General features: G+C 52.5%; 2 protein-coding genes and 1 long non-coding RNA gene across 3 annotated transcripts; 2 read left to right on the top strand and 1 right to left on the bottom strand.

The window, feature by feature from the left end:
- The first annotated feature begins 27 nt into the window (after positions 1-27).
- LOC125627269 (uncharacterized) lies at positions 28-3988 on the top strand. The gene is made up of 3 exons (XR_007353966.2): positions 28-748; positions 2879-2969; positions 3284-3988. It is a non-coding gene; the product is annotated as an uncharacterized LOC125627269 (long non-coding RNA).
- LOC125627268 (insulin gene enhancer protein ISL-2-like) lies at positions 2029-6018 on the bottom strand. Its single transcript, XM_048831193.2, has 5 exons — positions 5922-6018; positions 4984-5167; positions 3923-4170; positions 3232-3485; positions 2029-2232 (listed from the first exon to the last, which is right to left on the bottom strand). Exons 1-5 carry the CDS (start codon positions 6016-6018, stop codon positions 2029-2031), a joined length of 987 nt encoding a protein of 328 aa, XP_048687150.2.
- Positions 6019-15680: 9662 nt separating this feature from the next.
- On the top strand, positions 15681-21425 carry SPMAP2 (sperm microtubule associated protein 2). The gene is made up of 5 exons (XM_048831009.2): positions 15681-15736; positions 16814-16880; positions 18095-18221; positions 19847-19994; positions 20836-21425. Exons 3-5 carry the CDS (start codon positions 18105-18107, stop codon positions 21072-21074), a joined length of 504 nt encoding a protein of 167 aa, XP_048686966.2. The 5' UTR covers positions 15681-15736; positions 16814-16880; positions 18095-18104; the 3' UTR covers positions 21075-21425.
- Positions 21426-26582: the final 5157 nt, after the last annotated feature.

Raw genomic sequence — 26582 nt, 5'->3', positions numbered from 1 at the left:
AGTAATATAGGGCTGGGCTTTCCAAAAGCGGTTAAGGGAGTGGGACACGCAAATCCCGTCGAGATTCCTCTCTCTGAGGCGCCTACTAATTAATTATTATCTCTGTAGTGCCTCGCAGCCCCGGTCAAGGATCAGGGCTTCATTGTGCTAGGGGACGAGAGAAAGAACAAACCACACGTGACAGAAGCGGGCCACATTGCTTAATGTGTGACTGGAAGGCGCTCCGATCGTCCGGGGATGGGTGTGGTATAAGAATCCGGATAGAACAGCATTGTGCAAGGCGCTGTACGCATAACACAAAGACAGTCCCTGCTCCACAGAGCTGGTCGTCTAAAGAGGCTTTTCCGATGGGGTGAAAAGCTGAGCGCCTGCCTTTTTTCCTCCTCCCCGCCCCCTTGTCTCACTCGGTGATGTCTGAGCTCTGACTATTCTGAGTCCATGCTGCAAACCCTGCGGGACCCTCCCTAGCAGCCCTTCCAAGCCGGGCTACCCTTCCATGGCTGAATGACTAAACTCTCCCAAACCAGCTTTCCAAGCAAATTGCCTCTGGCCCCAAATCCGCAGCGCGGCTACATTTGCCATGTGACTGAGTGGGTTGACACCTAGCGGATGCTTGGCGGGATTACGCTTGGCCTCCAGTGTTATTCAAGCCTGCGCTGGCGAGAGGGAGCCCGGGTTTGGGAGGATCATCTTTCTCCTGAGCCTGGCGTTGCGAGGACTGCCAGAGGATTACGAGCTAGAGGAGGAGGTTAGTACTGTCCGTGTCACTAACAGGGCCTTGGAGCAGGGGGAGAGGGAGGGGGTGCGTTAAAACGCCAAGGATGGCGTACTGAGCGATGCAGAGGGAACCCATTTGCAGGACACAAGAAATTTTATTGGTGCTACCAAACGCAGAACAAGGGGGCATGTTCCTGCCCGTGTCACCTGTTTTGTGCACACCTAGCCAGAGGCAGAGCATGCCCGTCACATCCGCTAACCAGGCCGGCCGGCCACACAGCAGGGTGTTGGTGTAGGCCGTGCGATCAGGCCGGGCTTTAAGATTTCTTTGAGGGGTAGGCGGTTCGACATTTCCCCTCCTTACCTCCCCCCGCCACAAATCCCTGCTACCCCCCAGACAACCACACCCCCCTCAGCCCCAAATATCTATGTTGACGCTGCAAACTGCCCCCCACCCGCATCCTCCACTTGGCTGTGATTTGCCCAAAGTCTCCCAAAGCCTGAGCACAGGACGGTCCAGCTGGGTTTCGTACAGGGTCCTTCATCCCACCTGCCTCTCGAGAGGCACATACAACAGCCAGAGAGAGACAGGGAGGGTTCGCGGCTCTGGTGGGGCAGGGAGACAAGGGAGCTGGCCCTTTAAGGAGAGATGGGTATCAGCCCCACCTTTGACACCTGCCCAGGTGAGGAAAAGGGGTCATGTGACCCTATCATGATTCTGAGACAAATAAGGCAGAGGCTGGGCAATGGGGGAGAGAAGGAAAGATGCTAGAGAAGGGATCTAGCCCTGGGAGTGGCTGTGCTGTACGGACCAGGGAGTCAATGATTGCAAAGAACCTGAGCAGGTGGGCACCTGCAGGGCCATCCCAGGCCAGATCCTCAGCTGGTGTAAATGGGCAGGATCTCCCTGGACTGCAGCCAAGTTTCCCTGCCCCTGGTGGGCTCTGCTGGGGGGGGTCTGGCCTCCCCTCTGGAAAGAGGGGGTGGGGGGAAGCAGAGCGGGGGATGGGGAGGCTGCAGGCATTGGCCAGGGAGGGAGGCCAGCATCCTCGAGGAGCAAGCTCAGGTGTGGTGCACGCAGGTGCAATCCCACGAGGTCTGTGGAGTTGGACCCAACCGGGCCTGGAGCGGGCGGGGGTAGGGGGGGTTTGTCTCTATAACTCACTGTGACCAGTGGATGTGGCGTGCCAGGGGTGGGTGTGTGAATTACCCCTCAAGCCACACTGTGTAGATGGGGCCTGACCCAAAGCTCACAGAAGTCCCTGGAGTGGATCCCCTTCCATTGACTCCGCTGGACTTTGGCTCAGGAATCTAGCGGAGAACGGAGCCCACCCAGCTGTGCTGCTCGGGGTCCATCAGCTGCAGCAGCTGGGAGAAACCTGCCTCCTCGGTGCAGCTCACCAGCTGCCACAAGGACCTGCCCCTCTGAACCTCCACTGGGCTCCACGCATACGCCTCGTCCTGGGTCTGCGGGCTGGCGGCCACCATCCGGGTCCCCACGGCACCCTGCAGGCTCTGGGGCGAGACCAGAGAGAGGAAGGCTGGGTGATGTGACCATCTATGAAATGAGTTGGCGGGGCTCAGCCCAGCTGACTTGTCTCCACACAAGCGCCTCAGTGCTTGGCTCTCACTGGCCGAGGGGGGTGGGGGGTGAGACCAAGCTCCCCTCCAGAATGCCCCTGGGGCATCGCACTGAGGGCAAATTGGTTCAAGCTTGGATGGGGCTTTAATACGAGAACCAGTTCTGATTGGGCTGGGCTGGGCAGGACAGGGCCAACTTGGGGGGCAGAATAGCCTGTGGATGGGAGAACTGGACTGGAAGCCAGGACTCCTGGGTTCTATTTCTGGCTCTGCCTCTAGGCCTTAGGCAAGTTTCCTACCCTGATCTGTAAAATGTACCCTGTATCCTCCCCTGTAAAATGGGGTCTCCCACTTGTGGGAAGGCCTCTGAGCTCTAGGGATAAAAAGCACTATATAAAGGTTGAGGGTTACTCCACAGAGAACAGCTCAAACGTTGCAGGAGTTTTCCTTTGAATCCCCCTTCCCTGGGCATAAATCCCAGGTGAAAAGTTCCATGACCTGGAACCCACACAATAGCCTGTGAGGTTTGCAAACCTCCGATTCCCTGGGGTCCCCACCCAATTTACACCTTCTCTTACAGGATTTACACTCCAAACCCCACCACGCCTGGCTGCGACCCCGCAAAGGGACCTTGAATGGAGAAGCCATCCTGCGGGGCTCATGTCACTAGTGTAAGTAGTGACGGTTTCACACTCAGTAGTGAGCCAGATGCTGCTGCGTTCCTAATGGGGATGGCGCTGAGCTTCTCCTGCAGCATCCCTGTGGCAGAGAAGAGACCGGATTGGGGCTGCGGTGTCTATAAAGGGGATTTTCTGTCAAGGCTCCCGGACACAGACAGACCCTGTGGGTCTCTCTGTTCTCCAGTCTCTACTGCCTCTGGGCCTCCCTGGCCTGGGTTGTACCGTCCCGGGACGGACTGCACGTCCCTCTTACCAGGGGTGGCAGCTGCCGCTGGCTCATGAGGTTCCGCTTCTTGTCCTTGCAGCGCTTGTTCTGGAACCAGACCCGGATGACGCGGGAGCTGAGGCCGGTCAGCCGCACCAGCTGCTCCTTCAGCCCGGCGTCGGGGCGAGGGTTGGCCGCATAGCAGGCGCTCAGGGCCTGGAGCTGCTGCTCGTTCAGGACGGTGCGGACGCGGGCCAGCTTCCCTGAGCCGCCCTGGGCCCCGGGGACGCTCGAGCCCATCGCTGGGGGCAGGGAAAGAGGCAGGACGTTAGACCCCAGCAGGATGGGCTCGGCGAAACACCAGGCAGTGGGGCACGTTGGCACACTGGAACTCGGCGTGGGCCAGGGGACTGGGAGTGGGCTCTTCCTTCCCTCTCAGGGGCTAGTTCAAATCGGGATGGCAGAGATTGGAAGCTGTTGGCCAGCTCCTGCGTGAAATACCCGCCTGGTCGCATGGTTCCCCCGCCCCCGCGGCAGTGTGTGCAGACGGTGCTTGCACCATGGGGGAATGACCAGTGAGGCAACCCCCCTGCCTTGCCCTTAACTGGGTTTGCCCTGGGGCTCCCCAGGAGCAGCCAGGCTCTGCCTGGGTAGCTCAGCATGGGGTTGTACCAAGGCTGCTTCTCGTGCTCCCCACAGGGAGCCCCCTTCCGTGCAAGCGACCCGGCCCAGAGCTTACCTGACCGGTGCCACTTGGTCCATGCTGATACTGGCCTCTCCGGCCCCGCCCCTTCCTGCCCAGGCCACTGGTGCATGGAGCAGTACAACCCGTCCTGCCACAGAGCGAACTGCTCGCCGGGCAGCAGCCGGCGTTGGCAGCGGGAGCAGCGGAAGCAGGCCTGGTGGTATACAGCCCCTCGTGCCCGCAACACCAGGTCAGAGGGCAGCAAGGTCTCCCGGCAGCGGGCGCATCTCATGGAGAACAGCCTGTAGGGGAGGGGGGGCAGAGAAAAGGGGATGCTCAGACAGATGGGCATGGGGTGTATAGGAGGAGGGATCTCACTAGAGCAAGCCTGGCATGGATGGGCATGGCTGGGGGAGCCCCTTACCCAAACCTGGCACGGATAGGCATGGGGTGGGGAGGGAGCCCATTACAGCTACTCCAGCTGGACAAGGGGCAAAAATCCAGCTGCTTAGCCGGTGTAAATGGGCCTTGTTCCCTTGATAGTTGTAGAGCCAGGGTGATTTAGACCAGCCCTTTCTGGGTCCTGCCCACATCCCATGGGCCTCACGCAGGCTGGCTTCGAGAGGAGCCCCAGGCCAGTGGTCACCCAGCCTCTGACCATCCTGCAGCACCCGTGCAAGGTGAGTGGGGGTTTTTTTTTGGTTTGGTTTTGTTCCTGTTGCAAACCAGCGTGGGAAGGCGCTGGCCCAGGTGCAACGAGTTGGCCGGTTCTCGGCCGCCTAATCGATGTCGGACGTCCGCCGGCCGTGATTGCTCAGTGCCGCAGCGTGGGAACCACCAACAGGGGGCGCCATGGGCGGCAGCCGCCGCCACGCGCACTGAGCTCCCCTCTCGCCCCTGCGGCCGGCCCCAGTGGGGTTGGGGCGGAGACGCGGCCCTGGGGCCGCTCAGCCAGCCGCTACCCAGCATGCGCCGGTCGGTGGGTCAACGTGGGGCTTTGTCGCCCCCTAGTGGCTGCTCCACGGAGAGGTTAAAAGGAGCCGGCCGCGGGGTGGAGTCCCTGGGCCGGAGCAGGAGGCCCCGGGCTCAGTCCCCACCGCGAGGCGGGGCCTTACCTGAGGTAGTCGGCTCGGCAGTAAACGCTGCCATCGCGCAGGAAGCAGGTGGGGCTGTGGGCCAGGCTGAGCCGGCAGCAGCTGCAGCGGAGGCAGCCCACGTGCCACTCTGTGTCGGGCGCCACGCGGAGCAGGAAGGGGCCTCTGATCTTCCCCCCGCAGCCAGCGCACGCCGGCCTGGCACCTAGAGAGAACGGCACCGGAGCCCACACTCAGCAGCCACGCCCCACCAGAACCTGGGCGCCGGCGGGTCCAGCAGAGAGCAGGGCCGCCTTGCGCTAGGCGTTGCATGGACGCAGACCGAGAGAGGGCCCCTCTATGGCCGCATCTGGTCGCCTCTCTTTATCCTTAACCACGAGACCCTCCTGCCTCTCCACAAGGCAGGACCAGGGGGGATCGGGCCAAGAGGCGAGAGGAGCCCCCCGAACGGCCGCCCGAGCTGTCTCCCTCTGGAAGAAGATGGATTCACGGCTCTTTATGAACAGGTTTGGGAAGAAGCTGCTGGCCGAATCCCATCACAGCTTGGCCGTCACTGGGAATCGTGACCAGTTGGGGGTGCCGTGGCATGAGTTTGCTGGGCCTCATCGCCGTTCCTAGTGGACAGGCGTCCCCGTCACCTATGCCTGGCGCTGCCTGGCCCCTTGGTGATGCTCTGGGGGTCTTGGAGGTGGAGCTGCTTTCCCCTGCCTAGCGGGGCTGAGTCTCAACAGCAGGGGGAAACTGGCTCTGGGCTGCACCTGCCCTGTGACCCCTTGCTGTGGGGTAGGGGTGGGATCAGACCTGGCCCCTGTCTGCTCTCCCAGCTGCTGCTTAAAAGCGGGGTGTTTCCTCCCTGTGGCTTGGGGGACCGGAGGCCAGAACACAACCACCTCTGTGCCGTACGGAGCCGATTCCCAGCCACACAATCCCTCCCCATGGTCATTATCAGGGTTACTTACCCTGGGAGCCTTGCCCATGGCCGGGCACACAGACCCTCTGTCCTGCCCTCCGCTCCTCCTTCCCAGAGAAGTGGGCTCGCTCTGGCCCCCCTTCCATGAGGCTGGCTCCCTGCCCTCTCCTCTAGGCTTCTTCCTCTCCTGCCTCCATCCCCTCTTCCCTTCTCTCTCTTCCACCTTCTCTCCTTCCTTTTCCTCAGCCCTCTCTGCTTCTCCTGCCTTTGGCCTCTTCCTTCCCTCTCTTCGGCTTTGCCCTTCACTTTCTCTGGCTCAGCCTGGCTCTTTCTCCTGTCTCATTCCCTGATCTTCTCCCGTCTCTGTACAATCTCGCTCCCTGAGAGTCCATGGGGGGCCAGCCCCCCTTTATACCCACTCGGCCCCCATCTGTTAGGTTAATTCCCTGACAGGCCGCCCGCCCCTTCATTAAGGAGACGCCACGAGCTGCCTCCCTCTTAGGAAAATTACCCTTCACGCGGCACAAACGTCACTCCCCTTCCCCCCTCTGCACCGCCAGCCTTACTCCTTGCGCTCTGTTCTAGAAACCCCCGGCCCAGCGCTTTGACTCCTCTTGCTGCCAGCCTTGGGCCAGCTTTCCTGCTAGTGCCAGGCGGCCCCGCTGATGTCAATGCAGTGCCGTCGATTCACAGCCACCGAGGCGCTCTTGAACAGTGCCTCACACCCCCAAGGTCGTTTTCGGTGGCCACAGTGACACTGCTCCAGAGGAAGACCACAACCTTGACTGTAAGCTACCACACAGTCCAAGCTCCCTTCGCCTCCCCTGGTTCAGAGTTGGTTCCCCACTGCACCCATCGCCATGGTGTATGAACAACTGCTTCCCTCACCCCCCGAACCAGGAACTCCCCCAGAGGAGACAGATGTGGAGCCCCATTTTATGGGCCTAGGGAAGAAATAGAGAGAGAACCATAAAATACAATGAGAGGGATGCTGACATGACAGCCATGGCTGCAGACAGGACCCAGATCCAACATAAAACCAGCCTAAATCCATCCCAATGGGTCCTTTACCGTGTGGCTGGGAGGTAGGTAAAGTGGCCTGAATTTCAACAGTGACCAATACCCAGCAGCTCCCACTGCCAGCAATGCTGAGCACTCCTGGAAATCCACCTGTTTCGCTGAGGTGCCTAACTGGGAACTGAACTGTTTGGCAAGTCTGGTCGGGCCCATGCTAGTCTGTGGGCCTGAGCCTCTTGGCTTTGAAGCAGGCCAGCTTTTTGTTCTGATTCAGTCTTCCTGTTTTAGCTGTCTCTTTCCCCTCCGTCATTCCCCTGCTTGGTAATGTGGCTTATCTTGCAGCAGAGACAAGGCAGGAGAAGGCTGTAGTGAATATAAAGGGGATTCTTTACAGAGGCTGCTGGATGGAGACAGACCCTGGGGCTCTCTCTGGCTGCTGGCTTACAGGGGCTCCCTAAATCCTGCCCTGGATCCTGCAGTCGTGGACTGGACAACAGAATCTAAAGCCTGGGTCCCAGGGCAGAAGAGAGGGTGGGTGGCTGACATGGTCCATTTGGGGGTGTCGCTGGTCCATTTGGGGGTGTCGCTGGTAACTAGCTGATGACGCCCATGCGGGTGACCTGATTGCAATGGAACAGAATCCAGATCATGCCCTGAACTTTAGGGGTGCAGGGGACAGAGCTGGGGTGATCCTAGCCCTTCCCCTAGAATTTACCATGGATGATCCAGGACAAAGCAAAGGTGGGGGAAGTGACAAGTGGGTCTTTTGTCTCTGCTTTTGCTTTTTCCAGCCCCCTGGGGTGATGGAAAGAGTCCAAATTAGAGCCTTGAAGGGCGTCTCTCCCCTTTGATTAAAGGCACCGTCAGGCCGGTCATGGTGATTAATATAAATAAATAATGGGGCGCTCTCTTTGCCTTGCAAATTAAAACCACGCCTCAGCCCCTCCTGCCTTTATTGGAATTAGGCAAAGCAAGAAGTGGATTGGGGAGGTGGGGGACGGACACAGAGCCTTAAAGTACAGGAGAAAATTACTAGTGTCCTCTCTCTGCTCATTAGCATATGCATCCATCACCCAAGCGGGCACAAATCCCAGCCTGCTCTTAATTACCTGGTCTGTGCTGGGTGGTGGGGGGAGATGGAGGAGGGCGGGGAGAATGTCCGTTGCTTGTTACAGATCAACCTCTGAATATTAAATCAATTTCATTATTAGCCCTTGGCTCCAGTGAGTCATTCAGAGAGGAGGGGGGAGGTTGGCAAAGTTTGGGAGGAAGACAAGGAAGGACTTTGCTAAGGTCGTCCTGCAATGGTGCGTCTCCTGGCGTGATGGAAGGGGATCCGCCTGGTGAAGATGACCTTTTCTGCATGGAGGTTTGGGTTGATGTGTGACATGGATCTGAGCTTCCAGGGGCTAGGCTGTTCGGATGCGTGGCTTCAGTTCAGAACCATCTCTAGCCACCAGTGCCATGAGGTCTTGCCAGGCTCAGCGTAGCCCCGGTGGCTGCTGGATTGCGTCGGACATGATTCAGTGTGAGTTTTGACTGCTTTCCCAGGAAAGGCATAGGGCTGGAAAAGCAATGTGTCAGTATGGAGGGGCATTGATTGGCCATGCTAGACATGCGTTGGCCGGGTTGCATGCAAGCCCAGAGCTGGAATAGCAGAGGGGCAGGGGCACTGCAGATCTAGACTGAGGTACTCCTTCTCTGGTACTCCCTGGCTGACATTCATTTCAAATCCCGATTCTTCACATTCACGTTGAGGATTGAAAACTAATAAACAGCGAGAGGAAGTGAAGTGTGCTCTCCAGTCCCCAGGCACGTCCCTACTACCACCAGCCTCCTCGATTAATGGGCCACAGCCTGTCTATCTGAGCACACGCCAGCTGCATCCCTCCCCAGCTGGACAGTGAGCGGAGAGGCCCAGCAGGTCCAAGCTTGGTGCAGGTTGACACTCTGTGCACCCCCAACATTTGGCTCCATATCCTCAAGGGAATTTGGGTTGGTGATGGGGAGGAAGCTGATTCTGCTCTGAATTGCCCATTGGAAATGGGGGTCAGTGGAGTTAAACCCTGGTGAGAGGCGAATTGGACCTGGTGACTCTCACCCAGAGCCTGTGCCTGGTAGATCACTCACCTACCGACTGATTAGCTAATTGGGGTTTGGTCCTTTGTTCTTTGATCCAGAATCTCCAGGGACCCCAGATCTAGCTCACTGTATGGAAAAGAAGCTATTTGATTCACAGACCAGTGACAGAGCCAGGATCAGAACCCAGGTCTCCTGAGGGCCTGGCCAGGGCTCTGTCTTGTGGGCCACCAATGAAAACGCATGCTGCTAGGCCGGGCAGCTGAGAGCAGCATGCGGGGGGTGGGGTGTCTGATGGATGGGTAAGGTTGGATTTACGGAAAATAGAGCGCCCTGTGTGTATTTCGAGCATGGACAGATGTTTGTGGCTATCGTTGTGTGTATTGAAGAGCCCTTGTCATGGAGCAAGACCCAAGTGTGCGAGGGGCTCTCCAAACACAGAACAGCAAGACACCCCTCCATTGACTGCCAGGGAGAGCAGGAGTCCACAGGATGCTTGAACCACTGTGACCTCCCCCTTCATCCTTAATGGACCCTGACTGTTGAGGACATGGCTCCAGTCCTGTCTGCTTGGCCCAGCTGGGAGGAAAGCGATCCTCCCTCACAAGCTCATCTCCCCACAGAGTGTCAGGCCTGGCCCACCCTAAAACATAGGTGTACCTAGCAGTGTTGCTCAGGGTGTGAGAAATTCACCCCCCCCCCCCAAGAGCTGTCGGTAAGCTGATGGGAGCCCCGTTGTAGACCGCGCTAGGTCAGTGGAAGGACTCATCCGTTCGCCTTTCGGGGAGGTGAATTAACAACGGCGACAGAAAAAACCCTTCTGGGGTGACACCCAGCGCCCCACCACAGCAGCGGAGCTGCAGCACTTGGTAGTGCAGACAGAGCCGCAGTGAGTCCGAGCCTGTTGCGGACTCAGTCTCTGGGGGGAGAGACTCTCACCATGGGGGCGGGGGCTATTTACTGACATAGGACAAAGGGGAGGGGGAGGCCTGAGCACAGAGACCAGCTGCTGTATCACTGGGAAGCAGCACACGATCCTGCAGCATCCGGAGGGATCCTGCAGCATCCGGAGGGGTGCTTACACTGCCGGCTTCATGCATGGGGAGGGATTTCAGCACCAGGGGAAGGAACAGCTCCATGAGCCGATCCATCCCAGGGGCAGCGATCCAAGGGAAGTGTACAAACTGCTGAGGTACTTGGACCACTGGGCTCATCAGCTCCTTATCCACGTGTTGATCCTACACCTCTGGGTTTCCGCTCCGGCCTGTTTGTCCTATAGCAGCGTTACTTGGCCTGTAGGCTCGTTGGGGCAGAGATGGCCTTTCCCTAAGGTGGGCAGAGCCAATGCTTAGCACAATGGGGCCCTATTGTGCTGGGTGCTGCACAGACAGAGTAAGAGCTCCCAACCTAAATGGACAAAGGGTGGGAGGGAAAACAGAGGCACAGAGAGCCTAAGTGACTTACCCAAGGTTTTGTAGGAGGACAGTGGCAGAACCAGGACTTGAACCTAGGGCTCCCAAGTCTGACACTGGGCCACACTGAGGGATCCTCCCTCAGCCAGGGGTTCCCCTGGGAACAGAAGGTGCAATCCCCCTCCCCATGGCAACCGCCTGTCTGCATCACTGTGTGTTCCATGGAGGAGGAATGCCATGTGGGGACCTAGGCCAGGTATGTGGTGGGAGCAGCATCCGGGACCAATGGAAGGGAAAGTGGGCAGACAGGGTGGGGGAAGGAGTCAGAGCAAGGGGTGAGGGATAGTAAACAATCCTGTAGATTGGAGCAAGGATCTTTGGGGACTCCAGAGGGAGGAGATGCATCCACTCACCGCCAGGGATGGGGAGACAGTTGGGGAAGACTCTAGACACCTGGGGTGAAACCCGGGTCCCAGTGAAATCAGTAGGAGTTTTGCCATTAACTTCAATGGGGCCAGGATCTCACCCCTGCTCTTCAAGTTCTCCTGATGGTTAGCATAGCAAGCAGCCTCCCAGGCAATGGGACTGATTTTAGGGCAGCATTTCAACGCTTCCCCTCTGATGGTTCGCAGGCAAAAGATGCCCTCACTGAAACTGTTACAGCTTGAGCGGCCTGAAATTGACATAATCATGTGTTACCGACAAACCCTCTAAGACTGGTTTCAGAGTAGCAGCCGTGTTAGTCTGCATTCGCAAAAAGAATAAATGGACACAAATCAGACGTCAAGAATTATAACATTCAAAAACCAGTCGGAGAACACTTCAATCTCTCTCGTCACTCGATTACAGACCTAAAAGTAGCAATACTTCAACAAAAAAACTTCAAAAACAGACTCCACCGAGAGACTGCTGCATTGGAATTAATTTGCAAACTGGATACTATTAACTTAGGCTTGAATAGGGACTGGGAGTGGATGGGTCATTACAAAAGTAAAACTATTTCCCCTGGTTTATTCCCCCCCACTGTTCCTCAGACGTTCTTGTCAACTGCTGGAAATGGCCCACCTTGATTATCACGACAAATGGTTTCCCCCCCTCCTCCCTGCTCTCCTGCTGGTAATAGCTCACCTTAAGTGATCACTCTCCTTACAGTGTGTATGATAACACCCATTGTTTCATGTTCTCTGTGTATATAAAATCTCCCCACTGTATTTTCCACTGAATGCATCCCATGAAGTGAGCTGTAGCTCACGAAAGCTTATGCTCAAATAAATTGGTTAGTCTCTAAGGTGCCACAAGTCCTCCTTTTCTTTTTCCCTCTAAGACTGTAATTGTGGTTTTAATCTTGTGTATTTTAGCCCTTTTAATCCGTATTAGTCTGATAGGAAAATGTCAGCCATAGGACAGGGGCTGGGTAATTACAGCATCGACTCTGAAGATTAACAAATAATGGGCCGCATTCTGTGGTCTTTAAACATGAAAAATCGCTATTGATTTCAGCGAAAGCTGCAGTCAGCGAAGGACTGTTTGATCATCATAATCATCCGCTTTGTCTTGCAGTGACCCCTAGAGATCGTCACTAGCTACTGGGGGCTCCATTGCGCTAGGGGCTGCATAAACACATATAACACAACAATAGACAGTACGTTTAATAATAATATAACAAGTGGCTATTTGTCTAAATGCTCTGCCCTAGGAATTATTTTGAGAAAGTTCTCTGGCCTGTGTTATGCAGGAGGACAGACTAGATTATTAATATGCAAAAAGAAAAGGAGTACTTGTGGCACCTTAGAGACTAACCAATTTATTTGAGCATGAGCTTTCGTGAGCTACAGCTCACTTCATCACTTGATCAGCTGATGAAGTGAGCTGTAGCTCATGAAAGCTCATGCTCAAATAAATTGGTTAGTCTCTAAGGTGCCACAAGTACTCCTTTTCTTTTTGCGAATACAGACTAACACGGCTGTTCCTCTGAAACCTAGATTATTAATATGGTGGTTCCCTTATGGCCTTGGAATCTGACATAAATACCGTTATATATTGTAATATATAAAATTATGTGATATATGTAATATATATTTATTTCAGAGCTGAAGCACTTAGAGTAGGGGTGGGTAAACTTTTTGGCCCGAGGGCCACATCTGGGTATGGAAATTGTATGGTGGGCCATGAATGCTCATGAAATTGGGGGATGGGGTGCAGGAGTGGGTGAGGGCTCTGGCTGGGGGTGCGGGCTCTGGGGTGGGGCCAGAAATGAGGAGTTCAGGGTGTGGGGGGTGGCTCCAGACTGGGGCAGGGGGTTGGGGTGCAGAGGGGGAGGGCTCTGGCCGGGGGTGCGGGCTCTGGAGTGGGGTTGGGGATGAGGGGTTGGGAATGCAGGTGGGTGCTCCAGGCTGGGATTGAGGGGTTCAGAGGGCAGGAGGGGGATCAGGGCTGGGGCGAGGGGTTGGGGTGCAGGAAGGGGTCAGGAGTGCAGGCTCCAGGTGGCACTTACCTCAAGCAGCTCCCGGAAGCAGCGGCATGTCCCCCCTCTGACTCCTACGTGGAGGCATGACCAGGCAGCTCTGCGCACTGCCCTGTCCGCAGGTGCTGCCCCTACAGCTTCCATTGGCTGCAGTTCCCAGCCAATGGGAACTGTGGGGGCAGCATGTGGAGCCCCTTGGCTGCCCCTATGTGTAGGAGCCAGAGGGGGGACATGCCACTGCTTCTGGGAGCCACACGGAGTGGGGCAAGCCCCCAACCCCACTCCCCAGCTGGAGTGCCAGAGCGGGGCAAGCCCTGGACTTCACTCCCCGGCGGGAGCTTGAGGGCTGGATGCAGCCCCTGGGCCGTAGTTTACCCACCCCTGACTTAGAGAGTCCTGTCATGGATCAAGGCTGTATTGTGCTAGGAGCTGTACACACCTATAATAAAATATATTTTTTATTATTATTATTGATTCTGTCACCCTCTCGCTGCACAGCACATTACTCTGTGGGGCTACTTACGGTGATTCAAGGTAACAGAATGCCTTTTGCCCTGAGAGCCTGTCGATCCCCATGCAAACCCCTCAGGTGTGTTAGTCACAAAGTGGTTGTCTTTGATTCAAAAGCACCTTTATCATCCCCTCAGGTATGCGGTAACACGAAGCTGGCGCCTGAAAGCATCTCACATCTTCTGGAAGGGAACTAAGCTCTGGAGCATTTCCCGAGAAGCCGATTGCTATGGTAACTCATGCCCAGGCATGGGACAGCACCAGGGAGAGACGCATCAGTTCCCTCGCCCAGCCGAAAGTCAATCACCAGATCATCTGCAACAGGCGAGTGCAACTATGCCCTGTTCATAACCATAAGGGTGATCTCAGCCCTGTGTCTTCCTCCTTTCTCCAGAAACAAAACTGAGGGATCGTATTCTGCTCTCCTGTACACCAGTGTAAATCTGGAGTCACTCCTTTGACTGCAGTGGAATGACTCTGGAGTCAGTCTGGTGTGGTGAGATCAAAATATGGTTTTAGGCAACTCTGGGATTCATATACACCCTGCTTCCGTTACCAGCATATTCTACATGTCTGTTACTCTTTGCACTAAATAATAATGCTTGGCACTTACATAGTTGCTTAAGGTAGGTAAGGATTATTAACTAACCTCATTTTATTGATGGGGAGACCATGGCACAGAGGAGTGAAGTGACTTCCCCTAGGCTACATAACATGTCAATGGCAGAGCTGGGAATAGAACCCAGGCATCCGGACACCTCGGTACCCTTTAAAGATTCCGAGTGTCCTAGCTACAGAGCTTGTTCTCTAATTAAACCCCTCAGCAGCACAGAGAGTTTACAAAACAACTCAATGGGTTTGCTAGGGTGCGGTCTGATGTGGGTGCAAAGAGCCCAAAGCTGCTAAAAAAAAAGAAAGCCACTGTCTGCTGTGCGGTGTGGGAGGGAAAAGCATCCCGGGGCACAGAGAAGAAGGTCACCCCGAGAGTCAGTGACAGAGCCCAGAGCTCCTGAGTCCCAGGCCAGTCCCTTAACTAGAAGACCATCCTTCAGCGACTGACTTATTGCCTTCTCCGGCTACTGTCGCAGAGGGACTGTCTCTCTGCAGGTAAACCACCCTGGTCTGACAGTGGTTAGATTAGCAGTGTGGGCCGGTGGCTGGGTCACAAAACCGGGAAGTCGGGAGCCCTGGGTACTATCCCTGGCTCTTCCATGCGTAAGTCTTTTTGTCTCCCTGTGCTTCAGGGTATCCGTGCCCAGGTGGGAGCAGCCACACGGCAAAGCCTGACCTGAGTTACTGGCTCTGCGCTCCCCGGCGGGGTCGCTAGGATTTCTGGGGACTTGTCCCATGGTTTTCTCTGCTGCGGTCAGCTGAGCCGCTCTATGAATCCCAGTGAATTGTGGGAGAACTTGTCAGTCCTTCTGGGCACACAAGGGGAATTATGGGAAGGCACTGGAGGACTTATCAGCACTGGAGTGGTGCACTAGCCCATGTCCTCACTGCAATCTGGGTGGGTTACCAGCCCAAGTAGAAGACACATCTGGACTCTAGCCGAACCCCCAGCTGGGCCAGCTACCCCGGTGTAGTTGTGTGGACAGAAGGGTGTTAGGGCCAATACCTGAGCTAACTATAGTATAGACAGACCTGCAGTTCCCCCACTGCAAAATGGGGTTAACTTTGTAAAGTGCTTTGAGATGTAGAGAGGAAAAGTGCCCATGTAAGTCCGATGAATTATTGTCCGTGTAGGCGTACATAGCAGCTGGGAGGTGTCATTCGCAGCAGGGGCGGACATACCTGCTCGAGCTCTGCTCGAGATATCTCCTAAAAATAATGGTGTGGCTGCTGTATCTTAGGCTCGCCGCCCAAGTACGTACCCAGCGGCTCAGGCAGGATCCCATTAAAACCTATGAGAACTTTGCCAATGACTTCACTGGGAATGGGATTAGGGCCTAGATGAAGCTTGGACTGAGACAGGGGCACGCGCAGACATTTTACTTTGATTCCTTTTGGGGGGGTGCCCCCCTGCCCTGGGGGGAGATTGCTCTTCCCCAACCCCCCAGCAGACGCTTGCTCTTTCCTCCCAGCCCCAGCAGGCCCCCCCCCACCCCGACTCTTCCTTCCCTGGCCAGGCAGGAGCTGGCTCTCCCCCACCCTCACCACTGCAGCCCTGGGGCCGGAGGAGCTCTGTGCGCCCAACAATTATTGGGGTGCCCCCGCTTGCCCTCACTTCTGCATGCCCCTGGGTTCAGAAGGTCTGAAGAATGGGGATAACACTTCATGTTCACTGCCAATAAACTGACTAGGTGTTCGGTGGTTGTTGCAGGATTTCAGTATACTGGACAGATAAATTGCCTTCGAAGACTCACAGATTCACAGTCCCGGGTAAGATGACCATTTTACCGCAAGATGAGACATTAACCAGAGAGTCTGTATGATCTAAAAGCAGGTTAAATGGTAAATCTAGGAGGAGTGCATGGCTCCGGGGACTGGCAATGGGACACTGAGCTTTTCCCCTCTGTCAGTCCCCAGTCCGAGTCTGTCATGTCCAAAAGTCAGCTCCATGTGTAAGGATGTTTGCTGGCCTCAGAAATAAGTTGTTCTTAGTCCAGGCCCCAGACGAGTAAACAAGGGCCCATACTGCTCAGAGTGTGTAGTGTCCTAGGGTCATATCACGCATTACTCACGAAGGGGTGCACCCTTTGCCAGCATTTTGAAACAGACTTTGGCACTTGGTTTTGTGTAGCTTTCCATTGGAGTCTAATCTCAGCTTTGCAGTTGACTTCAGATGCATCTGTTCAGCCAAGATACAGTTAGGATGTTCAATGGCCAGAATCAATCCAGTGGGCTAATGCTAGGGAGAAGCACACTTCTTTTTGCCTAATGTCACACCCACTCAAGCACCGCACCTTCAAGAACCCAACCTGCAATCCAGTGTCGTCATGCAGGCACGTTCAAAGTCGCCTTTCAAGATGTTTGCTTGCATCATGTGGCTTAAGGGGTCACTTTCTTTCCCCTGAAATCAGTGGGAGTTAGGCACCTAAAAATACTTTTGAGGACCTGGTCCTCAATCTTCTAGGGCTTCAGTCAACAAGCTGCTATCCTTTCAGCTGAGGACTAGAGAGAAGTCCCTTTCAAAGCCCATCAGGACTGCTCTTTCGTCAGCAGAAGGGCGTGTTGTTTAATATTTATGGCCCGGGCTTAGTGCCAGATTCGCAAGTGCTCACTTTCCACAGCTGAGGCCAGCTTTCCAAGAGACCTCAGCACTGAGCATCTGCAGCTATGTCAGAAAGCTGACCCTTGGTGTCCTGAATAAACCTCCTCCCTCTTGCTCCCGAATCCCTGCTGGGCCAGGCAGAGAACATGCATTCATGTCTTTCATGGGATGTTTGTACAGCGAAGGTGATGGGACTCTGTCAGAAAAAGCTCCATGGTTTACAGTTCACTGTTCTTCCTCCCCAGTCTTAACGCCACGACAGGCCGAACTTTCTCGATCCAAAAAGATCTACCGAGGATTTGAAGAAAACAGGTGAGGAAAAATTGACTAGAATGATTTCTGTGTCACGCGTAGATCCGATTGGATAGGGTTTTTTTTGTTTTTGTTTTTGTTTTGTTTTTTAAATTCGGATCCATGAATATTTTCATGAATTAAAGTTCCAAGTTTGATTTGCTGTGAGACCATATTATTCATTGTGTCTCTGGGCAGCCGCTGTGGTTATGGGTTGTATAAATACATAGACTGGCAGATAGCTAGATGATGGCGAACCTTGTAAGTTTCATGAATTTTAGCAGAAACATTTACAAGTCTGAAAATCCAAACTGGAAAGTGGATTATTTGTTATTTCCCTACTTACGAAGGCTCAGCTACCCATCCAGGAAGCAGAAAGAAAGCCAGGTGATTTGAGGTCACCAACAGGAATACCAGATAGTCATAGGAAACACCCAAGACAGTGAAATGGGTCTGACTGTGCCTCGAGCTGGAAGGCATAATTTCTGGCTTGAGGAGACATACCCACACTAGCTCTGATGAGCTAGCCCACTAAAAATAGCAGCGTAGCCATGGCAGCACGAGTGGTGGGAAAGGTGTATGTACCCATCTGAGATACTAGACACGGACTCGGGGTAGCTAGCACCTCCCACCACTTGCACTGCTGCAGCCACACTCTGTTTTGAGTACGTCTCCTTGAGTTGGGGATCAGACCCGCAGCTCAAAGTGTAGACATGCCAAACTTTTTCAAAGAATTGTTGGGTAAAAACTGACAAATATGAATCGATGCATGGAAATTGGGGGTGATTCACGGATGATTTGCTACCCAAAAACGGCTCCATTTATAACCCAATGTTATGTCAAATGGTCAGATTGACCATTTCTGGCTGAGCTGCTAATGGGAACTTCAACATGGAGTTTATGAAACTAAGCCATGGTCTACACTACAGACTTAGGTCAACGCAAGGCAGCTTACACCACCCCAACTCTGTAAGTGTCTACACTAAAATGTTACCTGCCCATATAACTCGCCCGCTATGCTGACTTAATAACTCCCCCTCCACGAGAGGCATAGTGCTTTGGTCAACACAGCATCTGCATAGACACTGTGTTGCTTATGCTGACGGTTGCTACCCTGTCTTGTTTGCTGAGCACTTTAGGATCCCGCGGGTTTGAAGGTGGTGCGTACACGCAGAGTGTTGTTGCTTCATGGGTCCTAACCAAATCACCACCCTTCCCTCTTCTGCTGAACACAGATCCTTCCCAATGTGGCCAGTGAGTGTTGCCTCCAGACATGCTGTGGCTTCCCCCAGGGTGAAGGAGCTGGCGCATCCGAAACTTGTCAGCAATGCCTGGGAAGCTGACTGGCCTGTCTACACCAGAGTACGTACATCCATAGTGCTGTGAGTCTGTCACCCCTCTATCTGCAAGGTTCTTTGTGTTTGACAACGGATCCTTATTGACAACAGGGGTATTTGTGTGCGCGTGTGTTGGGTTTTTACCCGTTTGCCTGCATCAGCCATAACATTTTCAACCATCAGCCTCTACAGTCTCCAGTTCTCCTGCCGCAGGGTAGGAGTAACTCCCACTGATGACGATGGCCCTGATTCACTGCTGGTCTCTGCCTTGAACGTTCATTTGCACCAGTGCAAAGTGGACGTGAAACTATTAGTATCACTAACTACTTCTATTACAGTAGTACCGAGAGGCCCGAACTGAGGTTGCACGAGGTGATGCACAGACACATGGTGAAAGACGGTCCCTGCCCAGAAGAGCTTACAGACAATGGGGTGGAAGGGGAAACTGAGGCAAGGAACGGTGAGGCGATTTGTCCAAGGTGTCACTGCAGGTCTGTAGAAAACCAGGAAGAGAACCCAGATCTCCTGACTCCCATTCCCAAGACCCTAGCCACAAGACCATGCCATGTCCTCTTTCCAATGTGGTATTATTTGTATTCCTGTAGCATCTAGAAGCCCTAATCATGGACCTCCCCTGCGCCAGGTGTAGCGTTTTTCACACTCACTCTGCACTGGAAGGTGCAAGGCAATGAAAAATCAGGCCCTTCATATCCTGTAGGAAGAGAATTGGGCCACAGGGCCAAATAACAAAGAGCATATTTGCAGTTACCAGCAACCTACAGCATAGCCCACAAGTCATTAGTTCTACAGGGCCCCAGGTAGGCATGATGCTTTGCCGACAAATAAACCCCAAGCAAATGTAATCTCCATGTAATGTTTGAAAGTCTCTGAGCAAGTCGCTCTGCAGCTGACTCACCCCATACTTTTAAATCTGGTGGATCTTGGGGAGGGGGAAGAAAGGGGCGTGAAGAGGGACATAGGGCAGCAGGCATGTCATCATATCCATGCATAGCAAAGTTTCACGTGTTACATGCGTGGGTAGCTGCTACATTAATGTGAAGTCTGCTGTTGTTTGTATGCCCAAAGTAACTGTAATCTTGGAAACTTGCAGCTCATGTTTATGTTCCATTTTTCCTCTTGCCTCTGGAAAACTCAGCATTAAAGCAACACCTGTTTTTTGCGAGAACTTGCTGATCTTTTTGTTTTCCCTTTTCCTTTTACCCAGTTTCCCGTCTGAGTTGAGTTATTTAACTATTGTCACACAGTAAGTCATTGGCTCAGTATAGAGTCTCCTAGCTGTCCTGGTATGGTTATCTAATCACGAGCCCGCACTGCTCTGTGTGTGTGTGTGTACAGCACCGCCTTCTGCTGGATGGAGTCAGAACTGTCCACGGGAATGTCATAGGCCTTATACTGCTTGGTGAATCTTTCCTGTAGCACTTGTGAGGAGTGCTGAGTGTTGTTGCAGCACAGAGATCTGACCCCGCTGAGGAAATGCAATTCCAAATGGCCACCCCGTGCACCATCAGGGAAGTTCGAGTTCATGCTATGCAAGACTGAAAAGTTTCATTTCTTTAAAATATCCACAGCCGGGGGAGCTGGAGGAATTCCAAACTGACCCGAGCCTAAGTCTAAGCATTTTGGTTTCAGGTGAGCAAAGGAGCCATGACTGCCGCTGCCCGGGAACGGACCACCCAGCTGGCTAAACCAAAGAAGCGGGACTTCTCGGCCAAGCAGGACGCCCCACCCACGCCTCCACAAAGCATCACACAATTCACCAGGACTGCCTACTTAGCCCGTAAGAGACCGTGCTCCCCTCCTTGTTGATAGTCACAAGCCTTTCGCCTCCAGGTTCTTCCTGCTGCACCCCTGTGAGAAATCCCATCAGCTGGGGCTGTGCAGCAAAAGAAATAAATCTTCTAGAGAAATATCTGGGTTTTGGGGAAACCAACTTTCCAAACAAAGCTCATTGTGTGTACTCCCAAGGCTGGATAGCTTCTCCTGCCTTCCTCCAAGTCCCTTCCCTGCTCAATCAGAGAGGCGGAGGAGGGGCTGCCTGTGTCACTGAGGGATAAGCTGCCAATGATCAAACCCAGAAGCAAAATCAGAGCCCGTCCCTTCTGCTCAGGAGATGGCACAGAGCTCCCCCTCACTTCACCCTCCGGTCTTAGCCAGCGTCTCTCGACAGCAAATGGTTTTAAAATGTCACATCTCGAGTTCAGGATGGATTAGTCAGAGTCTGTAGAACAAATGCACTATATTGGTGCTGAGTATTAGCCCTGTTGTGAGGAGTGTTGTCTAGTGGTTAGAGCACAGAACTGACAGAATATCTAGGTTCTAGACTCCAGCTCTGCAATTGAGTCAGTGCATGGCCTTGGGCCCTTCAGTGCCTCTATTCCTCCATCCACAAAATAGGGATAACACACCTGCCTCACTGAGGTGCTGTGAAGCTTAACGAATGAATGCTTGTAAAATGCCTTGAGATCCTCACAGGGAAGGGGCTCGAGACACTTAGGATCAACTTAACTAAAAGTGTATATTCCAGCCTCAAGACAGAAACCTCAAGAAATTTCCCAGTGTTGAGCCTCAGATTAAAACATGAAGCATTTGCTCTCTCTCTTTCCACTCTGCTCTCGCAGGGCCAAAAACAGAACATCCGTCCTATCTCCATGACAAACCCATCCGGTGGGCCGTGTCTGCGGGCGCCAGGAATGCCGTCATGTCAGCGAGGCTCTCTGAGCTTGCCCGACCCAAGGTCCGCAAACAGATCTTTGAGGGCTACAACCCGTACAGGATCTCCAGTGCTGCCCTGCACACAGAGGCGAGTGCCCGTCTGCAGGAACTTAGTATCCCTCAAAGAGTAAGAAAAAAGAGGTAGTACGTTTTTGGGCTCCCCTGCATTGGCTTTGACTGCCTTCGCTTGCACATTAAACGTTCTGCAGCATAGCTTGGCCTGGTGCCTTGTGTGTTCAGGATCCATGGCGGTAGGTAGCTGGAGGCTGGAAGTTGCTGCGTGTGCTGACTGTGATGACCGTCTCTCGCACGCTGGGGAAGGGAATTGTTGGGTGGGAAGTCCCCCACTGTCCCCCCCACACACAAGCACAGACGCTCTGAGAATGCCAGCCCAGCTATTGGCTTTGCAGTTGTTAGGGGGCTTATTCCTTCACCCACTTACTTCCCTGGTCCTTCTCGCATGAACAGAGAGCAACAATACCCGAAGTCCAAAGGTGCAAACAATTCGATGTTTATTGGGGTGAACTTCCAGCAAGCATGATTCCAGTTTCCTTCCTTAGTATCCTCCTTCCCAGCTCTGACACCACAGAGCCTTACACCTGTGTCCCTGTTCCCATTCCTGCCCTTAGCCAAACATAATTCCAACTTCCTTACTCCCATTCCCTGTTCCCATTTCCCCCTTTAACAAAACATGATTCCAATTTTCTTACCCCCATTCCCTGTTCCCATCTCCCCCTTTAGCAAAACATGATTCCAATTTTCTTACCCCCATTCCCTGTTCCCATCTCACACACCCACCCACACCCAGTCACTTCCTCATTGACTACAGATTATATAGTAAAACTTGAGTTCTGCTTAGCTATACCTTAACCAATCATTTTCCTGAAATTTAACTAACCAATCCTAACATATTGTAACATGATTATGTAACCAATTATATCCCACCACCTCAATTAGTTTACACCCAGCAAAATTAATTATACAGCAGACAGGAACAATCACAGAACCAGACAGAGATTATACAGACAAACAACAGCAAAGTGGGAACTATAATGACAAAACAATACAGAAGTGAGGATTTCACATCCCAGCTATTGATAAGTGAGTTCTTGCCAGACAGGATGCTATCAAACTAAGTTTCCTTTTACATTTTCTAGGCACTTCCCTTTCTCTGGAGGTGATAGGAATACAATCCTGTCCTGATAGTGCCTAACAGCCCAATAGCACCTTATTTCAATGTGACTAGTTTGGAATGTGAGGATGTGACCAGTCGCTTCCCAGCTTATGGCTGCCTCTGCTGCTTAGCCAAAGGCCTGAGCCTAAGCACAGGGCCACAAACTGTCACAGTAAGAGAAGGCCCTTACACTGGCAGACAGTGGTTTTGATTCTTTCTTTTATACCTCTATCACTAGCCAAGTGATAAGAATACACCTAAATTCTTAGAGTATAGGCCTTTACAGACAGGCCTGAATATCTATATCCTAACAGCAGTCACTAAATACAAGGTGAAAAGTGGCCGGGCTGTCACTGTGGTGTCAGGAGGAGTATCCGTGTCTCGCAGCCACCACCCACCTCCTGGGCACAAGTGGGTGAATGCTGCAGAGGAGTATTAATTACAATACAACTTGTGAATTTGCTCCCGGGGTACCCACAACCCCCTACTATTCATTTGTGCCAGCGAAATTTAGTTTGCAAGAATATTCCTGGAAAGGGAAAATGTCAAAAGGTGAATCTGTATTTGCCCCCCGCTCCCGCCCGGTGTGCTTGCACGGCCAGCTTACATGCGCTTTGCAGGTTTAGGGGTCAATCAGTCAAGGAGTGGAAGTGATGCCGTGTGACACAGATGACCAAGTCCACCGTGCAGATTCTAACTAGCGAATGCTCAAAGCAATAGCATGGCAAATAGCGGGTGTGAGAAATGTCCCCATGAACCATTCATGAAATCACTTTGAATGACAAACAAAATTGATAAGTCCATTTCTGGGTAAATCACAAAGAGAGAGAGGTGCTAAATTCGGGGAATGGAATAGAATCCAGCTAAAGTCCAGTTCCAAAATCCAGACTCCTCTGCTTTCGCGGTGAAAATCCCATAGACACAACGTGGTCAGGAGCGAGAGAAAGCAATGATTCTTTTAGAAATGGGTTTGGAAGCAAGATGTGGTTGGGTTCTTTTTGATTGAATAAACAGTGTGTGTAATCTGGTGGAGGCCTTCAAATAGACCTAGACAGATCTGCAGTGCCATGGGATAAAGATCTGCCGAAGTGCTCTAGCTCTTAGCTCAAGGGCCACCACCCTCACTTCAGATAATGCTTTGCTTCCCGAGCTCAAACGCATGAGTGAAAATGAACAAGGAGCAGATGGCTGGGACGCCTGGTATGAAGTCCTTCTGTAATAACTAAATTCTAATAAAGCTTCCGTAAGTACATCTTTGTAGCTGAATCTTTATGGTCTGTGGCAACTCTGGACTAGCCTGAACAAAACCGTTTTACTGGCCTGCAGAAAATGGTGAGATTGGTGGCGAATGCAGAGCGATGTCTCGTGTACTACTCCTCAGCAGTGCTGGCTCCTTATTAATACATCCCTTGAGAGGAGACGCAATTGGCCCTCTAGCTGCAATTGTAAGTCATAGGGGGATGCAGGGGGTCCCCTCACAGGACCCACTGGCTTCAGAAAGCCTTGGAGATGCATGGCATTAAACGGGAACTGATTGCATTGGATGGTTTTGCCATGGAAGTCTGTAAGTCATGACCATATTAAAAAGAACTTAAAGGATCTTTGTAACAGCTGGCAGCTAACTCCTAGCACGGCCACCACAAGAAACTATTGAATAGCATGTCACCTTAAGATAGGAATATCCTTCAGATATGAACCCCAACTAACCTATCTCTTCTGTGCTCTCCTTCTAGTTCAATTAACCATTCTCCTTTTTCCAATAATTAAAATAGAATATATTTAAAAAAAAATATATTCTAAGTATAAAAATGTACAGGGTGTGTATATATAAATTGTACACACTGTGCTAATATCCCTCTCCCACCTGTTTGCAGTGTGGCCTAATGGCTGGCGTGGAGACTAGGGCTCTGCCACCGGCCTACTGGATTACCCTGGGCAAGCCACTTCACCACCCTGGGCCTCAGTTTCCCTCTGCAGAATGGGAATAATGATACTGACATGATACTCCTTTGAGATCTAAGAGCCAGGGATGATTGTTGTTATTTTCCTCAAGCCTTGGGTAATGTTTTCAGAAATGCTGAAGTGATTTAGGAGCCTGTCACATTGACTTTCAATGCAACTTAGGCACCTATGTCACTTAAGTGCTTTAGAAAATGTTAGCACTTGTCTAAACAAAGACACACTGAGTTTCAGAGTGTGTTGCAACGATTTAGCTTAAATTGGTAAGTAGATCTGGTATATAGCATCTGGAAGAAGAGTGTTCAAGCAAGGTAGTAAAACCGATTTAACTAAACTTGTTTCTAAAACTGATTACGTTAAACAGGAACAATTTCCTCATGTATAGAAGGCCTTAGATTGTAAGGTCTTCAGAGAACCGACAGGGGTTTGACTCTCCGCTGCATAGCACCTTCCGCTGCCCTTTACACCAGTGAAACGTGGGTATCAAATGCTAGCAAATCAGAAATCTACACTCACAATGGTGCTGGTAGACTTTTACTCTCACAAGTTTACACAAAATGCAGGATTATGAACAGCTGGTCTTTGTGTCTCCCTGTGTCAGTGGACAGTGACTATCCACCTTGTGAGTGTTACCAGAAAACAACATACAAAAATATTTCCCACACCCATCAGCTAATACCTTAGTATTAGTCCTCTAAAGTTCATACTGGCCTTTTGAAATGGACTCATTCATTTCAAAGTTTGAATAGAGATGTTAGCCCAAAGGTCACTCAGATTCATGGGCCAAAATCAGTGGAGCTGCACCAGAGATTAATATTGTCCCATAACAGAAAATTAGAGTTTTCATATCCAGCCCCCAGCAACACCACAATCCAGCTTGGATCTCTAATCAGGGTCTCCCATTGTCCTCCAGCCTGCGACCCCAGGAAGAGCAATTCTACAAGACTGAAAGCGCCAGACTTCTCTCTCAACTTGAATTGTTCCAAATGCAAAGCCCACTCTGGTTCAAAAAAGGAGGCATTTGCAGAGATGCCTCTGCAAAAGAAACTCCACTCAGCCCAGTGGCCTGTGTTTGGGCACTCCACTGAACAGAACGACATTTTATGTGTGGGTAAGGTGCTGAGAAGGCTCAATTTTCATTGCAGTCACTGGAAGCGGAAGATGCTGGGCATTTTGCAGGATTAGGCCCTAACATCAGAAGATAATTTTTTCTGACCTTTCCAGACACAACTGATTTTCACAGGCTGTTTCTATTTAAATCTAAATGCCTGTAGGGTAGGATAGGGGATGGACATGATCTAAAAATCTGCTCCTACCTCTAATTGTTTTGATAAAATACCCCTGTATTATCCTCTCCCTAATGAGGTAAACTGCCCCATGGCCCTGTCAACTATCTACAGAACCCTTGTCTATCAAGATTGCAAACAACCCCCAAGTCTTCAACCCTTGAAAACTGCCACTTCAATTATGCACCCAGTCCTCCAGATCCACCTCAGTCTCTTTGGCTTGTTATTGATCAAAAGAGTCTAATCATCTAATCTGACTCCTTGGATAACACCAGCCATTACATTTCATCCAGTTACTTCTGGATTGAGGCCAAAAACTTGTGCTGGCTAAAGTATAACCTCCAAAAAGGCCTTCAGTCTTCATCTGAACTTCCTGGCCTGCAAACTGCCACTTTATTATCACTAGTAAGAGTCTGTGTCCCTTTAGCTGCCAAGCCATGCCCTGAATCTCTCTCTCTCCCGCCCTGGTTTCCCTCATTGCCCCAGTCCCCCTATTCCTGAGACACTTTGGTCTCTTTTTTCCAGATCCTGGTAACCCCTCTCACCCTCATGCCTCCATCTCTAACCTAATTCATTCTAGCCTCCCCATCACTTCCTCCTGCAACCCGTTAGCCAACCTCCACCTCCAACCCACCCACTTCAGATTCCCTCCTTGAACCCCATCCAATCTCCCCCACCCTGTCCCCTCAACCCCTCACCCCAGCCTTCCCCTACCTGCCCCCAACCCTCTTCCCAGCCTGCTCCCTGCAACCCCCCAACCCAGATTCCCCCTCCCTGCCCCCTCCAACCTTCTCATCCCTAACCCACCCACACACTTTGCCCCAGTCACCTTCCTTTAACTCCGTCCCCACACAGCACCTATTCCTTCCCTTGACTCCACTACCCCATTTATCCCCTCCCTCCCCTTCCCCCACCACATCACTTCACCCCTTGCCGCTCTATCATCATCTAACCCCCTACTCCTCCTTGACCCCTCCAACCCAAGCCTCCCCCCCACTCCAGCCTCCCCCTCCCTGACCTCTACCCATCACTTCACCCCTTGCCGCTCTCTCTGTCCTCCTCTAACCCCCTACCCCAGCCTCCCCCTCCTTGACCCCTCCAACCTCCACCCCAGCTTCCCCCTGACCTCCCCCACTCCAACCCTCCCCCTCCCTGACCCCTCCAACACCACACCCCAACCTCCCCCCGCTCCAGCCTCCCTGACCCCTCCAACCTCCCACCCCAGCTTCCCCCC

Source organism: Caretta caretta, chromosome 25 (genome assembly GCF_965140235.1).
Source record: "Caretta caretta isolate rCarCar2 chromosome 25, rCarCar1.hap1, whole genome shotgun sequence".
Classification (NCBI taxonomy): domain Eukaryota; kingdom Metazoa; phylum Chordata; order Testudines; family Cheloniidae; genus Caretta; species Caretta caretta.
Note: the sequence above shows the minus strand (reverse complement) of the source record. Positions and strands in the feature narration are given on the sequence as shown.

Excerpts from the sequence above, each read along its gene's own strand:
- SPMAP2 (XM_048831009.2), top strand. The coding sequence starts at position 18,105 with ATGTGGCCAGTGAGTGTTGCCTCCAGACATGCTGTGGCTTCCCCCAGG. Across the intron at positions 18,222-19,846 it reads ACTGGCCTGTCTACACCAGA|GTGAGCAAAGGAGCCATGAC; the intron begins GTACGTACATCC and ends TTTTGGTTTCAG. Across the intron at positions 19,995-20,835 it reads CAGGACTGCCTACTTAGCCC|GGCCAAAAACAGAACATCCG; the intron begins GTAAGAGACCGT and ends CTGCTCTCGCAG.
- LOC125627268 (XM_048831193.2), bottom strand. The coding sequence starts at position 6,018 with ATGGAAGGGGGGCCAGAGCGAGCCCACTTCTCTGGGAAGGAGGAGCGG. Across the intron at positions 4,171-4,983 it reads TGCCGAGCCGACTACCTCAG|GCTGTTCTCCATGAGATGCG; the intron begins GTAAGGCCCCGC and ends CCTCCCCTACAG. Across the intron at positions 3,486-3,922 it reads GACCAAGTGGCACCGGTCAG|CGATGGGCTCGAGCGTCCCC; the intron begins GTAAGCTCTGGG and ends CCCTGCCCCCAG.